General features: G+C 37.7%; 1 protein-coding gene across 1 annotated transcript in view; it reads right to left on the reverse strand.

Moving 5' to 3' along the window:
• Nucleotides 1–2,958: 2,958 nt before the first annotated feature.
• The window catches only part of LOC122738059 (myocardial zonula adherens protein), a 101,345-nt gene continuing 89,347 nt past the window's right edge, over nt 2,959–14,956 (reverse strand). Inside the window, exons 12-13 of the mRNA XM_043980106.1 lie at nt 10,571–10,671; nt 2,959–3,953 (exon numbers count right to left, since the gene is read on the reverse strand). Of these exons, the coding sequence (XP_043836041.1) occupies nt 3,845–3,953; nt 10,571–10,671 (210 nt within the window). The 3' untranslated portion in view covers nt 2,959–3,844. The remainder of the gene's footprint in view (nt 3,954–10,570; nt 10,672–14,956) is intronic.

The raw sequence follows: 14,956 nt of genomic DNA on the forward strand, positions 1-14,956 counted from the left end.
TCAGGCTTTCTTCTCCAGTCCAGCTCAATAACTGCCTAATTGGGTGCTTGCCTTTGACTCACAGTTCTGGCCATATAGTATAGAGCAAAATCATATCTCAATCCAATATAGAAACATGCATTCACTTCTTGCTTCTTAATAAAAATTATTTCCTAATTCTCTTAGACAGAACTTTTTTTTCTTTTAAATTATTTCCATATTTTCTGTGTGCTCATAATACTGAAATTTCTTGAGATCTTTCTTTTTATGTAGTTTAGAATTTTTTCCAAATTTAACTGTAACTAGGAAAATTTGATATGCATTTTTGACTCTTTTACTTTTATGAAAATACTCCCATTAGTCCTAATGATATTTTAGAGTTTTAAAGGATAGCATCTTGGTACACCATCATTTTTAAAAATTCCTGTAGCATTTTTTGAAATCAAAATTCCTTTTAAGAAAATAGAAAATTGGGAGCAGCTAGGTGGCACAGTGGATAAAGCACCAGTCCTGGATTCAGGAGGACCTGAGTTCAAATCCAACCTCAGATAATTGACACTTACTAGCTGTGTGACCCTGGGCAAGTCACTTAACTTTCATTGCCCTGCAGAGGGGGAGAGAGAGAGAGAGAGAGAGAGAGAGAGAGAGAGAGAGAGAGAGAGAGAGAGAGAGAATAGAAAATTACCCCAAAGATGTTACATAAATTGTAGTAAAAGAATAACATAATTTGAAGTTGAACAGACTCCTTTTTTATTTGTTTCTAGTATTCAAGTTTTTCTTTTATTTTCTTTCCAGTGTTCAAGCCAATGGTGGTGTTCTTAAGAGAGTCTACCTTCTACCTAACAGAGTTGTTTGAGAATTGAGGACTACAATATATGTTAAGCACTTTACAAACCTTAAATGAGAATAAAAATGTAAATTATTATTATTACTATCTCAGGTTGGTGTGCTCTAGAGTGATCATTTAAATCTGTTCCTTTCATTCCTGGTCATTGTTTTATGTTCCCCTAGGACACTGAGATTCTCCCAATATCTATGTTCAATGGGCCCCTTTCTTTGAGAATACTGATAATCATACACAAACCTATCCAAGATTGAGAAAAGCCAACAACTTGTGTTCCCCAAAGGTATGTGTAGGCAGGTCCAGACCGAAGGGCAATTTTCACATTTGTGGAGTCTTTTGGAGTAGAATAGAGAGTTTGTATCATATTAAGATACTTAAAAGAATAAATTCCTAGATACAAATTTTACTGTGCTTAGAAAAGTCATTTTTGAACTACTTCTCAAATTTTGCACTCTATCAAATGCACAAGATGTTGCTAAATGTGTGTTTTTTTAATCCCCTTAGAATGTAATTGGTAGGGGATTTGAGATTCTAAAGCATTAACCTTTTGTCAAAAGACCTAAAAACAACATCATTTATCTTTTAATTCAGTTATCTTTAAATGTCAATTCCTCCTAAGTATCCTTAATAGTCTCTCTGAATGGGGCTTACTAATATTTGGTATTTGTAGATTTTCACCAACTGATGATTGACAAAATAATAGCCTTTCATATATATGTATATATACATACATGCAAGTGTATTAATGTATTATATATGTGTATATGTATGTACATATATGTATACACACACATACATATACACCCTTAATTAAAGTGACTTCAATTCCAAGGGACATTCCCTGGCATCCTAATTTTAAGATAATCTTTGGCATCTGCATTTGTCTATTCATTTTTAAATGTCTAGATTTGTATTTTTTGTGAGTAGATTTGTATTTTAAGAGAATGAAAAAGAGCTAGGGGAATGTGGAGGTTCAGTGGATCATTTTTCATTTCTGTTACTCATCAGGATTTATGTGCTAGATTAAGAAGAGTACTGAAACAACCAAAATAAGCAAATCATGCAACTAGCTCCCTGCCCACCATGGTTCCAGGCTAGTGACAAGGTCTTGCTTATTCTCTAGTGTCACATGGCTAGTCCTAGGGTTGATTTCACTATTGCCCAGCCCCAAGGCTAGTTTTCTTCAACCAACTCTTCTGCTGCTATCTATCAGTCATCACCCATCTTTTCTCACTGTGTGCCTTCCATCAGCATAAATAATCAAAAATTTGGCTTAACACTATTCTTCCCCCTCCCTTTTAAAAGGCAATGTAGTAGGAAGTTTACTAGATTATTCTCAAAGGAACTGGCTTCAAATATCGACACTGCTGTTTATTTTACTACATGTCAGTTTTTGGGTAGGTCACTTAACCTTTTTGAGCCTCAGTTTCTCCATCTGTAAAATTGAGCTAGATGCTTGTCTGAGGTCCCTTCCAAAAGTATATGATGCTTTGGAGAAGGCAGGGAGGCTAGTTATATATAACCCGCATACCAATGCTTTTCCAATATTGTTTCACAATAAAAGGTAACATGTAATCAAACCTCACTCTAAAATTTCATATTGATCAACTGTGTACCTATACTATAGTATAGTCCCTGAGGAAATGCACTGCCTTCTGTAATATCATTCCCCCTAACAATGAGTTGTTTTGTTTTTGGTTTTTTGTTTTTGCAGGGCAATGAGAGTTAAGTGACTTGCCCAGGGTCACATAGCTAGTTAAGTGTCAAGTGTCTGAGGCTGGATTTGAACTCAGGTCCTCCTGAATCCAAGGCCAGTGCTTTATCCACTGTGCCACCTAGCTGCCCCTGTTTTGTTTTTTAATAGAACCAAGTAACTAAGTTAAGCAGGAAAGCCTGTAGATTACAGTCATTTTAAAGGCATTGTCTTGAGGTTTATCTTGCTTTCAAAGACTTAACTCATTTAAATCCTTGCTTTTGTTTTATGGTAAGCTTTATTTGATGTTCTTCCTCTGCTCCTTACCCTTTCAACATGGACGCAAATGAAGCACTAGGAACCAATTAATAGAACAAAATATATGGAATTTATTAAATAAATGCATCAAGGGATTATAATACCAAGGTACTATATGCTTGAATAAAATACTCATTTAAGAAAAAAACATCAATTGTTATTGAAAACTTAAATTAGTAAAATTTTAACATACAAAATTATCTTGTAGGTTGAAATGAGGAAGAAAAAATACTCATAGGTAGAAATAAATACAGTGATTTCAGTTCACCTGATAAAGATGCAAGGCACAAATGAACTGCAAAGGATTTTGGAGCTCCAGAACCCAGATTTAAGATGGATGCCCAGGCATTAGAATAATTTTTCACGGGGACTTGTGTAAAATACAAAACCTTCAGCAGATAGACATCTGCGGCTAAAAGTCACCCGCTTCTGACTGCCAATAAGTCTTCATTTACACTTTAGTTTGAAAGTGTGTCCAACAGTCTTTTTCTTTTCTTTCTTTCTTTCTTTCTTTTTTTTTTTTTGTTGTTGTTGTGGACAAATGTCTCTGCACCAAAGAAAAATATCAACTCCTAATACTTTATGGGTAACAAAACCTTCATAGTGTATGTAACAAGTGATACTGGCATGAAAAACCCCCCACACAAATCACTTTTTGATTAATGCCCCTTTCCTCTATTAACAACCCAAATCTAGTAAAATTACAGATTGTAGGTGAATCCCACTAACAAAACTTTAGTGGGTACATAGAAAATGACAGAAAACACTGCATGTAAGCGTATTTGGGTTTAGTGTTTGAAATATGATATATTGCACTTCAGGGTTCTTCCCTCCTTTCTATCTCTCCCAAACCCCACCTTACTTTCCATCTTTAGGCTCCTAAAAGGAAAGTTGTTTGTAGCAACTCTAATTCTCATTGATGCAAACGTGTGGATCAAGGAGGTAACATCCATACTTTCCAGAATTCATGCCGCAGTCCCAGTGCATTTATTCCTCTAAAATGAATGTATTTATTGGTCTGCTTCAGTTACAGCCTTCTTCATAGTTAATTCCATTACTCTTGTATACGGTGCATAGGTCCTTGTAGGCCTTACAATTTCTCGAGTCCTGATTGTTTGACTAAGAAATAAAAAAAAGCAAGTTTTAAAGATTGAAACCAGCCTGCTGGTACAATTGATAAATTCAAACTAATTAAATTTCCATAGAAAGGACATTACTCTTGAACTTAGTGACTTATTCATGCATTTTAACGTTTACAGTAGTAGAAATACACATAGCAAAAACTATCTCGAGCAATGATATCCTAAAGGTAATAAAATGAGGAAATAGATATGGAAGTAGACCTTCCAGGCTTCAGAATGAGATTTCCTTTCCAGCCCAGGGAGTAGGGGGCTTTTTGTATTTTCGTTTATCTTATTTTCATTCTTTTTTCCATTTGAGTTGAAAATGAGAGAAAAACAGATTTCACAAATAGCTAACTTTAAGATAGAATTTTAGGCATGTTATACAATATACTTTGGCACTTTTAAGCTATTATTTTTCACATCTCTTGCTTTCAGCTTTCACACACCCCTCCAAATCCACCCCCCTCACCAAAGTAGAATCAGTAAATAAATAGAGCATTTTAACAAAAAGCAAGGTGGTCATCTGGATACTGAAAGCCAATGAGGAGTTACATTCTCTCTGATGACATGCTGGTTTCTAATAAGTGCTGCCTTTTAAAAAGGTCATTTTCCCTGTCTCTGAAACTAACTTCCCTGGTGGGGAAGGAAATAAGAAAAGAGGATTGTATGGGCTATCTAAATCTGGTTTCTCACTATTCGGTAGGAAGGAGATTAAATTCAAGGATGTTCAATTATGTGCTAAGATAATTGAATAAAGATTTTAGTTTTATAACTTCTGATGGCTTTAATCTTTCCTTCCTTCTTCCTTCCCTTACTCCCTTCTTTCTTCTCTCATTTCCTCCCTTCATTTCTTTTCCTCTTCTTTTCTTTCCCCTTCCTTCATTTCTTCCTCCCTCCCTGTCTCCCTCCCTCCCTTCCTTCCTTCCTTCCTCCATCCTTCCTTCTTTCCCTTCCTTCTTTCCCTCCTTCCTTCATTCCCTCCTTCTTTCCTTTTTTTCCATCTTTCCACATTGTGGGATACAGAGATCCTTGAAAAGTTGGAACATGTACACAATTAACTATATTACAAGCTAGCCCATGATTACTGAATGTTACAAAGTACAAAAGATGTTCCACAGTAGAATGTAAGTTCCTTTAGGGCAGAGATTCTTGTTAATTTTTTGTCTCCAGAGCCTCTAACACTATCCAGACCATGAAGACATATGCTTTTTGCTTTTGTTGTGGAGAAGGGAGAGGTCACTTCTAACTGGGCTGATCAGAAAAGGCTTCCTGAAATAGGTGTGACATAGGCTGGGATTTTAAGGGATGAAGATGGAGAAGGAAGGAGGAGTAGAAAGCCTTCCATGCAGAAAAAATGGTAAAAGTAGAGGTAAGAAGCTGCGCATCTATTCAGGAAATGACAAAATACCATTCTGACTAGAACACAAGGTTCAAGTAGGAGACAGGGCAGCTAGGTGGCACAGTGGATAGAATGCCAGGCCTGGTGTCAGGATGACCCATATTCTTGAGTTAAAATCTGGCCTCAGACACTTGACACTAGCTGTGTGACCCTGGGCAAGTCACTTAACCCTCATTGCCTCACAAAAAAAATCAGAAATGTGTTCTGAGATCAAATTGTGGGTGGTTTGAATGCCAAGCTAAGAAGGTTGAACTTTATTTTCTAAGTAATGAGCAAAGAAATGACATGACAAAAGTAATGACTTTAAGAAAATCAATCTGAGGGTATCCTGAAGCATTATTAGAGGGGAAAGAGACTGGAGGCAGTGAGATCAGTTAGGAGTGACAGTGATGACCTCAATTTTAAGTGCACCGAGTCTGACGAGTGTTGGCAGACTACCCTAGGCATAAATGTCTAGTAGGCATCAATGTGGGGTAGCACTAGAGACACAGGATAGAAATAATACCCATATAAGTGATAGTTGAAGCTGTTAGTCAATAAGACTATTGAAGGAGTTATATACAGAGGTAGTAAATAGAAGTGAGATGAGGAAAGACCTTTGCAAGATGCCATCATTTGCAGCCATGAGGAAGGAGATAGGAGATAGGAGATAGACAAGGAACAGTTAGAGAAGTAGAAAGATAGTGTTTAATGCCAAGGAACACAAGGAAAGAGAGTTTATGAAAAAGCCAGAGGGACAATGGTGTCAAATGCAGAGAAATCAATGAAGATAAAGATTTTATTTTTAAAATATATTTAAAACCACACACACACACACACACACACAGTTAGCCCAAATAAAAAGCTAGATTTTTTCTCCAAATATGGCTTACAAAAGTCTATAATCACTGTTATTTTTCAGTATATATATGTGTGTGTGTGTGTGTGTGTGTGTGTGTCTGTCTGTCTGTCTGTCTGTCTAAGATGCATTTTTCCTTTTCAAAGTCCATTACCACTGTTCCACTGTTTGACATTAGGAACATTCCTTGATAGAGAGCCCCAATTTTCCTATCCATAAAGTGCTAGCACTAACATCTAATGTCCCATTCAGTTCTAAATCTATCATTAATATTATTTCCTCTTATGGTTATAAGATATATTCTGAGCAACATGGTAATCTTTGCTCTAAAATCAAGTTCATTTTTATTTTACCTATTAGTTTCTGGTGGGAAACAAAAACATTAGCCAAAAATCAGTCTTAAACATGTGACAATTTTAATAATGATAAAAATGGACTGAGTAAGTTGGTTTTGAAAAAAATGAAGCATAAAACATTCTCTGACACAAGTTAATTTGGAGTCAGAATATTAACCACAAAATATACTAGAATATAGAACACAACTTGGGACCTATCACCTGACATCCCAGAGTCATACTAAAAGTCCAGGAAAATATCAAATTTTAGGAAATTAAAAAAATGTAGCTCACTGTACACACTTTTAACATCTACCCCTGAATGACCAAAGCAGTTAGGTCACTACGGTGGAACTTGGGGGAAACTGAATATGAAACTTATGTAAAAGCTGCTTTTAGATGCTAAAGTGGCTTCCAGGTTCACTCCTAACATAAGTTATGGGTCTGTCAGCACTTCCATTATGAAAACCGATTTGTGGTTCCATAACTTAGCCATAAAAGTTAGCTTCAGGCTAAACTTTGGCACACAAATTGAAAAGCTGATTTTATTTTAAGTTAAAGTGTGGGAATTTAAAAACAAACAATTTATTGGCTTCAGGCATAGTTTTGTATTCCTCTTAGCCAAACAGGATTTATTAGGTAGTCAATTAGTGCAGACTAAGCCACTTGGGTACTTGGGGGGGGGGGGAGGAAGGAAAGGAAAGTAGCCAAGATTTGGATTTCAAAAACAGTCCTTGCCCATGGTCAGTCCTTATTTTCTGATAAACTTTTATTGTGCACTTGGTATTACATATTCATGATACACAGACTCAAACTCTGTTTATATTTCCTTTTAATTATGTGAGGATAATAAAACCCCCACATTTTGCAAGGAGACAAGCAGTGCAAACAAGGTTGTCAAACAAGGACTCATGAGGTGCCAGGCCTAGTGAATTCCTTTAGATACACAAATGACCAGTTGAAATAAACACAATCAGAAATCAGGAATGATAAATGAAAACAGAAAAATAGTAAAGAAGATGCTGGAGAAACACATAAGAAATAAAAGAAAGCTAGAAAAGGCAAATATAAAGAGATACCTGCAAAGGAAGGGCCATGTAGAGACTAGGTGCAATTCTGGTTGTATGTATGGTATAAGACTTGAATGTGCATTTTATTATTTTTTTTTTCTGTTTAGAATTTTATTTTCCAAATTACATGTAAAAACAAATTTTGACATCAGTTTTTTAAAACTTTGTGTTCCAACTTCTCTTCCTCCCTCCCTTCCCACCCCCACCCCCATGACCTCAAGCCATTCAATATAAGTTATACATGAGTAGTCATGGAAAACATCCCCACATTAGCTAGGTTGTGAGACAAAACAGATAAAACAAAATTTCAAATTAAGGAACTGTCAAAAAAAATTATGCTTCAATCTGTTTTTAGATACCATTAGTTCTTTCTCTGTAGATGGATTGCAATTTTCATAAGTCCTTCAGAGTTATATTGGATTATTGCATTACTGAAAATAACCACTTCCTTCCCAGCTGATCATCTTACGCTATTGCTGTTATTTTGTATACTATACATTTGAATGTGCATTTTAAGTGGTAATTTATATATCAGCACTGACTTTTTCCATGTCAAACTCTCTCTCTTGAATTTATTTTGTATTACTTTCTAAAAACAGTAATGACATTTAATAATAGCTAATACATATAGTGGGGCAGCTAGGTGGTACAGTGGATAGAGTACCAGGGCTAGAGTCAGGAGAGTTCAAATCTGGCCTTAGATCCTCTGATACTAACTAGCTGTGTGTTGCTGGGCAAGTCACTTAACCTTGTTTTCCTCAGTTTCCTCATCTGTAAAATGAACTAGAGAAGGAAATGGCAAACCACCCCAGTATTATTTGCCAAGAAAAAATGGGGTCATGAAGAGTCGAACATGACTGAAAAAATGACCGAACAATATATATAGTGCTTTAAGGATTAAAAGAATCTTATGTCGATGATCTCATTTTATACACTTGATAGTATATAATATCACATTCTATATACTTTGTCTTAAATATCTATGTACATGTTGTATATGGACAATGATTAGTTTGTATTTTGTCTTTATATCCAGGGTCTTGTACATAGCAGGCACTTAATAATTATCAAATTGTTGAATTATAAGATCCTTGTGGGGAAGGATCATCACTCATGTTCTTTTTATACTCACAAGGTACTTAACACAGTGACTGACTGCCTGGATGGCTCTAAAAAGGCTGGCTAATTAATATCCTTCCCACCATTCTTTTGTAACAAGGGGAGATACCAAAAAAATCTCAAAATACAACTTGGTCAACTTTTTGCAGTTCACTAATTGAGCCAAGTAGAACAGATCGATGACTGGGCAGCCTAGAACACAGGCTTGGGACAAATGGATGAACCACCATAGAGCTCACAGTCTGCTACAAGAGAGTACAGAAGATGTAGGCCTCCGACACTTACTGGGCAAGTCACTTAATATCTCTGGGACCCACTTAATTGGTAAATGAGGGGGATAGACTAGGTAGACTCTGAGATCCCTTCCAGTTCTACAATGATTCTATGACCTGTCTTAATGTCTGGATTTGATTGTTTAATGGAGTCATTGATGACTTAACCCAAAAATGTTATGAAGATCAGAAATAAAAAGCAATCAGATGCATTGTGCTGAAATGAACCAATTGTACCCATTCTGGAATAAGAGGTGGTTTGGTGTTTTTTTTTTCTTTTTGGGGTGAGGCAATTGGAGTTAAGTGACTTGCCCAGGGTCACACAGCTAGTACGTGTCAAGTGTCTAAGGCCAGATTTGAACTCAGGTCCTCCTGAATCCAGGGCCAGTGCTTTATCCACTGTGCCACCTAGCTGCCCCCTAAGAAGTGATTTTTTACAACATTTTTGCTAACTGCTTTCATACTCCTACCTTCCCAGGCCTATGTTTACACAAAGATCTATCACTGCTGCTGGGATAGTTCACATAAAAAGGGTTCACAGAAAGAAATAAATCCTTCTGGGGGCAGCTAGGTGGAGCAGTGGATGATGTACCAGCCCTGGATTCAGGAGGACCTGAGTTCAAATCCAGCCTCAGACATTTGACACTTACTAGCTGTGTGACCCTGGGCAAGTCATTTAACCCTCACTGCCCAGCAAAAATAATAATAATACTTGACAATTTGGAATTTCACATATAAAGTGACTAAAATGTCTATACTCTTGAAAAGAAAAGAAAAGAAATAAATCCTGGTAGGAACAACTGCTCAGTCACAAAAACACAAGCTTGCTTTTTGTCAAAAACCCTACAAGGCTTATTTACTAATCCTGCTGAATATGTTTTTGGGGGGATGGGGGTGAGGTACAGTGGAGATAGAGAGGATAGATGACTGAATCACAGGAACATAGGATCATAGATGTAGAACTGGATAGGACCTCAGTGGAGATCTAACTCAACTCTCTTAAATAACAGGGATTTCTACTGTTATTTAGTATCCATTTTTAAATCATTTAATTTACAACTGTAGAGGGTGCTAATAAAATTGACTGGCCTAATATCAAAAAGGGTGCAAGATTTCAGCCCAGATCCTCTGGCAGAGATATAGGAGCAATTTGTCATTTCCTTCTCCAGCTCATTTTACAGATGAGGAAACTGAGACAAACAGGATTAAGTGACTTGCCCAGGGTCACATAGCTAAATCTGAGGCCAGTTTTGCATTCAGGAAGAGGAGTCTTCCTGACTCCAAGCCTGGTGCTCTATCCACTGTGCCACCTAGCTTTCCTTGAAGTAGAAATAGGGGGTGGCATTATTTGTCTATTTTTAGTCACTGAGCAACTCTTTTTTTTTTTTTTTAGGAAAATAAAAAATTCAGGGTCAGCTAGGTGGTGCAGCGGATAAAGCACTGGCCCTGGATTCAGGAGGACCTGAGTTCAAATGTGGCCTCAGACCCTTGACACTTACTAGCTGTGTGACCCTAGGAAAGTCACTTAACCCTCATTGCCGTGCGGGGAAAAAAAGGAAAATAAGAAATTCACAAATACCTGGATGGTAGATCACAGCCTACTCCAATCTCTCTGGTTTCCACTTCAGTCTTGGGCTGTGTTTCCATTAAGTAGTCCAGTCTACTTTGTAGTTCATTATTCTGTATTGGGGGAAAAGGGACAGGGGAAAAAAGTTTTTAGTAAGGAAGATTCTTCCACCTCCCCTCTTCCCTATCTGTACAGTGGACAACTTGTGCTCATTCTCTGGTTTCACCTCATAAACATGTACATTTTCCTATTTTCATAATGCTTGGCTCCTGGGACGGGGGCAGGGGAGTCTTTACAAAATGTTAATTGATGGACTTTACATGAAATATGTTAGGTACTTGATTTTTCTCATCTATGAAAGAGATAACAATGTTTAAATAAGGGAAGTGCTGTCATGCAATTAGCACACTTGTTTTTGTTTTTCAGTAAGTTGATGGGGAAAAGTTGGCCTGGTGGTGGAGGAGGACTGAGAAATGCCACACAGTGTGGCATGGGAAATCTGAGTTCCAGTTGATAGGGAAGCAACAGACTCAGGTTCTGTGAGAGGGAACATGAGCTATTCAGCTGAGTCTCAGCAGAGGTTTTGTGCAAAGCTATGGGACGTAAAAGACTGCATCCTTTCTGATAAATAGGAAATGGTGTAGAGGGCTAGAACATGTTCCAGATGCCCTCTCAGCAGACAGGTCATGACAGATCTACAGCCTCTGAAACCAGCCACCTCATGCACGCTGTATGGGAGAATAATATTGGGCACTAGCCAAAGAGACACAGAAATTTACACAAATGTACATATACACACATCTTTTCCAGTTACACCTGGACTTTACCATTCACAAGAATAAGAAATAACAGGGATTTCTACTGTTATTTAGTATCCATTTTTAAATCATTTAATTTACAACTGTAGAGGGTGCAACAAGTGAGACAAGATCATTTCAAGTGGAGAAGCTTAAAGTAAATTCATCAACATTTACAACTGTAGAGACTCAAACTATGGATATCAGATCTAGGAACTCTGCTTACTGAGCACAAAAGAAAGAGATGGAGACATTGCCCTAACTTTTATGCTGTGTATGGACACTGAGTAGCCCACTGTTATTTGATCACAGGATTATAGGATAATGTTAATAAGAACAGATGCTGAATTCGAGATCAGAAGACTCAGATCCAACCTTTGCTGTTGAGACCATAGGATTAGACATTTCTTAGGTTCCCAGTGACAGATTTGGAATTGAAGGGAACCTTTAGAGGTGGCTTAGTCCAACCTTCTCATTTCGTAGATTAGGAAATTGAGACAAAATGGTTAAATGACTTGTCCAAGGTCACATGGGTAGGGAGTAGAAGAGTCAGAATTTGAACCCAGGTCCCGACCCCTAATCCAGCACTTACTCCACTCTACACATTTTCTTTTTATATTATACATATTACATGTTCAAGTGTATATCTTATAGATATACATATATACATGTATGTGTGTATGTATATATGTATAAATGTATACATACATACATATATTTATATATGAAATGTAAAAAGGAAATTGGCTTTTTTTTCTTCTGGTAAAACCAAAGCTCTTCTCCTTTCCGTTCATTTGAGAATTTTTCTAAAACAGAACTGCCTATGGGGCAGCTAGGTGGTGCAGTGGATAGAGCACTGGTCCTGGAGTCAGGAGGACCTGAGTTCAAATCAAACCTCAGATAATTGACACTTACTAGCTGTGTGACCCTGGGCAGGTCACTTAACTTTCATTGCCCTGCAGAGAGAGAGAAAGAAAGAGAATAGAAAATTATCTGGCCTCAGACACTTAAAGCTTACTAGCTGTGTGACCCTGGGCAAGTCACTTAACCCCAATTGCCTCACCAAAAAAACAGAACTGCCTAGAACACAGTCAAATGAAATTTCATGTTGTCTGTAATAAATTGTCACTGGCTTTCATACAACACCACGCTATGTCTAGGCAGTGCACCTGTGACCATACTACAGTGGCTTGACAGGACACATCTAGAAGTTCTATCACAAAGCTGTCATCATTTCTTTTGTGTCACAGTGCAATAAAGAGCAACAGAGATTGGCATATAATCTGAACGTGGCCCCTCCCTGGGTGGAGGCAGCTGTATATATGCCCAACTGCTATGCCCTACTCTCTTTGTCCTTGGGGTGTTGGGGGACAGTGAGCCCGGGTCTCCCACTCTCTCCTCCCCTTCTATCCTTTCTGGGTCAGTGAAGAGGGATGGGGCAGCTGAAGTAGAAGCTAGTAGCTTTTCCCACCTTTGAAAGTAAAGTTGCCACCCTGAACTCCCTGAGCACTGGGCTAACCACCAGTCATGGGGAAGGCAGATAAATTAATTTTTTGGAGAAGATTTGGAATAAAAAAAGAGAAGAGAGCAGTAGGGTCCAATTTTGGCACTGACACTAGACTATGGGCAAGTCATTTAACCACTTTGAGCCCCAACTTTCTCCTCTTTAAAATGGAAATAATAGGGGCAGCTAGATGGCGCAGTGGATAGAGCACCGGCCCTGGAGTCAGGAGTACCTGAGTTCAAATCCGGCCTCAGACATTTAACACTTACTAGCTGTGTGACCCTAGGCAAGTCACTTAACCCCAATTGCCTCACTAAAAAAAAAAAATGGAAATAATATTTCAATATTGATAGTACAATTACTAACATGAGAAAGGTAAGGGAAAAAAATCAAGCAAAGACATGGTCCTTATCTACTCAAAAAGGTTGGAAATGATTTTACTATTTAACGGTGAGCTTTTATTTTGTTATATCCCAATAAAGTAAGGAATTCTCTAATTTTGTGTTACAATCCCCATTTTACAGATAAAGTTGAACCTGACCAGACCACAGAAATCAATATTGGACATTTGAGCCCTTCAGTCCAGACTCAAGATGGTGTTAGCCACTGGCTTCATCCATTGATTCTGGAACTCAGTCTCCAGGCATAATCTCCGAGGTCAGTTGCAGTTACCAGGAGATATCTAGGAGAACAAAGCCACTTCCTAAGTTGACTGAGGACCCTAGCCATAAGTTTTCCAGCAAATACTATTGGACTCATGATAGACATGGATGCCTCTCTTCCTTCAATCATAATGTCTCCTGTGAGAGGTTTTGGAGTCTGGGCTTCCTGTACAAGCTTGAACTTAGCCATGACAACTTCTAGGAAAAGGCCAGCAATACCAGGACACCCCCTCCCCATTAAAAAGTGGGAACTGTCAAAGGATAAACCATATTTGTGAGATGGACATGGGAAGATGGACATACAGGTGCTGAGAGATTATGTTTTATGGGGACTGACTTGAAGTCACCAGATCAGGTGCAAAGGCATCAAAGAGGACATTATATTTTATCTTGGGCAGGACATGGGAATATATATCCTAATACATGATAAATTCACTGAAAAATGATAAATTTGTCTTCCTTCTATCAAGTATTAAATTAAATGTACATTTATTATATTTAGTAAATAAAATGTCATTTAAAATATAACAACAATATATTCTAGGACTAAATGTCAATATTTTAATGTTACAATTTTTAAAGCACTTTCCTCACAACAACCCTGTGAAGGAAATAGTGCAAGTATTATTATCCCCATTTTACAGATGAAGAAACTGAGGCTCAGTGAGATTAAGTGACTTGCCTGAGGTCACATGGTTATTAAGTAACAGACCCTCAGATCCCAAGTCCAGGGTTCTTGCTTGCCATTACCCTGCACTCTCTGTTTAAACATTTGTAGATTTTCTCTTCATTAAAAACACTTTACTATGAAGTAGTCTATCCAGTAATTAGCTGTTACTTGGAAGACATCAGGGTTTTGAGGGAATGGAAGGCTAACAGATAAGTTCTAATTAAGGAAAGGAATTGGTGAATGTCCAAAGAACAACACATTCATCTGTACCCTCTTGCACAAAGTCTCCTCTCTGACGATGTTCCCTGCCACTTTTTCAGTTGCCAAAATGGAAGGAGCAAAGAGAACAATGAAAAGGAGGGTGGGAAAGGGAGACTTTACAACAGTTTCAAAAGGAGACTGTCTACTTCACAGTTTTACCTAGGACAAATCTACCCTGCGGAACTGGAACAAGGAACACAGCACTGAACTGATAATTAGCAACTGGGAAGGCTAAGAGGGAATGTGGTTGAATGGAAAGAACTTCAGAGATTTGGAATCAGAAGACCTGAGTTTGAATCCTCATACTATGTTATGTTTGAAACTCACATTATGTTATCTTGGACAATTTATAAAATCCTCCAGTTTCTTTATCTGTAAAATGAAGGGGCTGGAATCTCTGATAATGTTTAAATTCTATGAGTTCAGGAGAGAAAAGTCTCATGCCAAGCTCCTCGAGAAGATAGAGTATTATCATATATGGCAGGTTGTGTTGGTTGGTTCTGC

Source organism: Dromiciops gliroides, chromosome 2 (genome assembly GCF_019393635.1).
Source record: "Dromiciops gliroides isolate mDroGli1 chromosome 2, mDroGli1.pri, whole genome shotgun sequence".
NCBI lineage: Eukaryota > Metazoa > Chordata > Mammalia > Microbiotheria > Microbiotheriidae > Dromiciops > Dromiciops gliroides.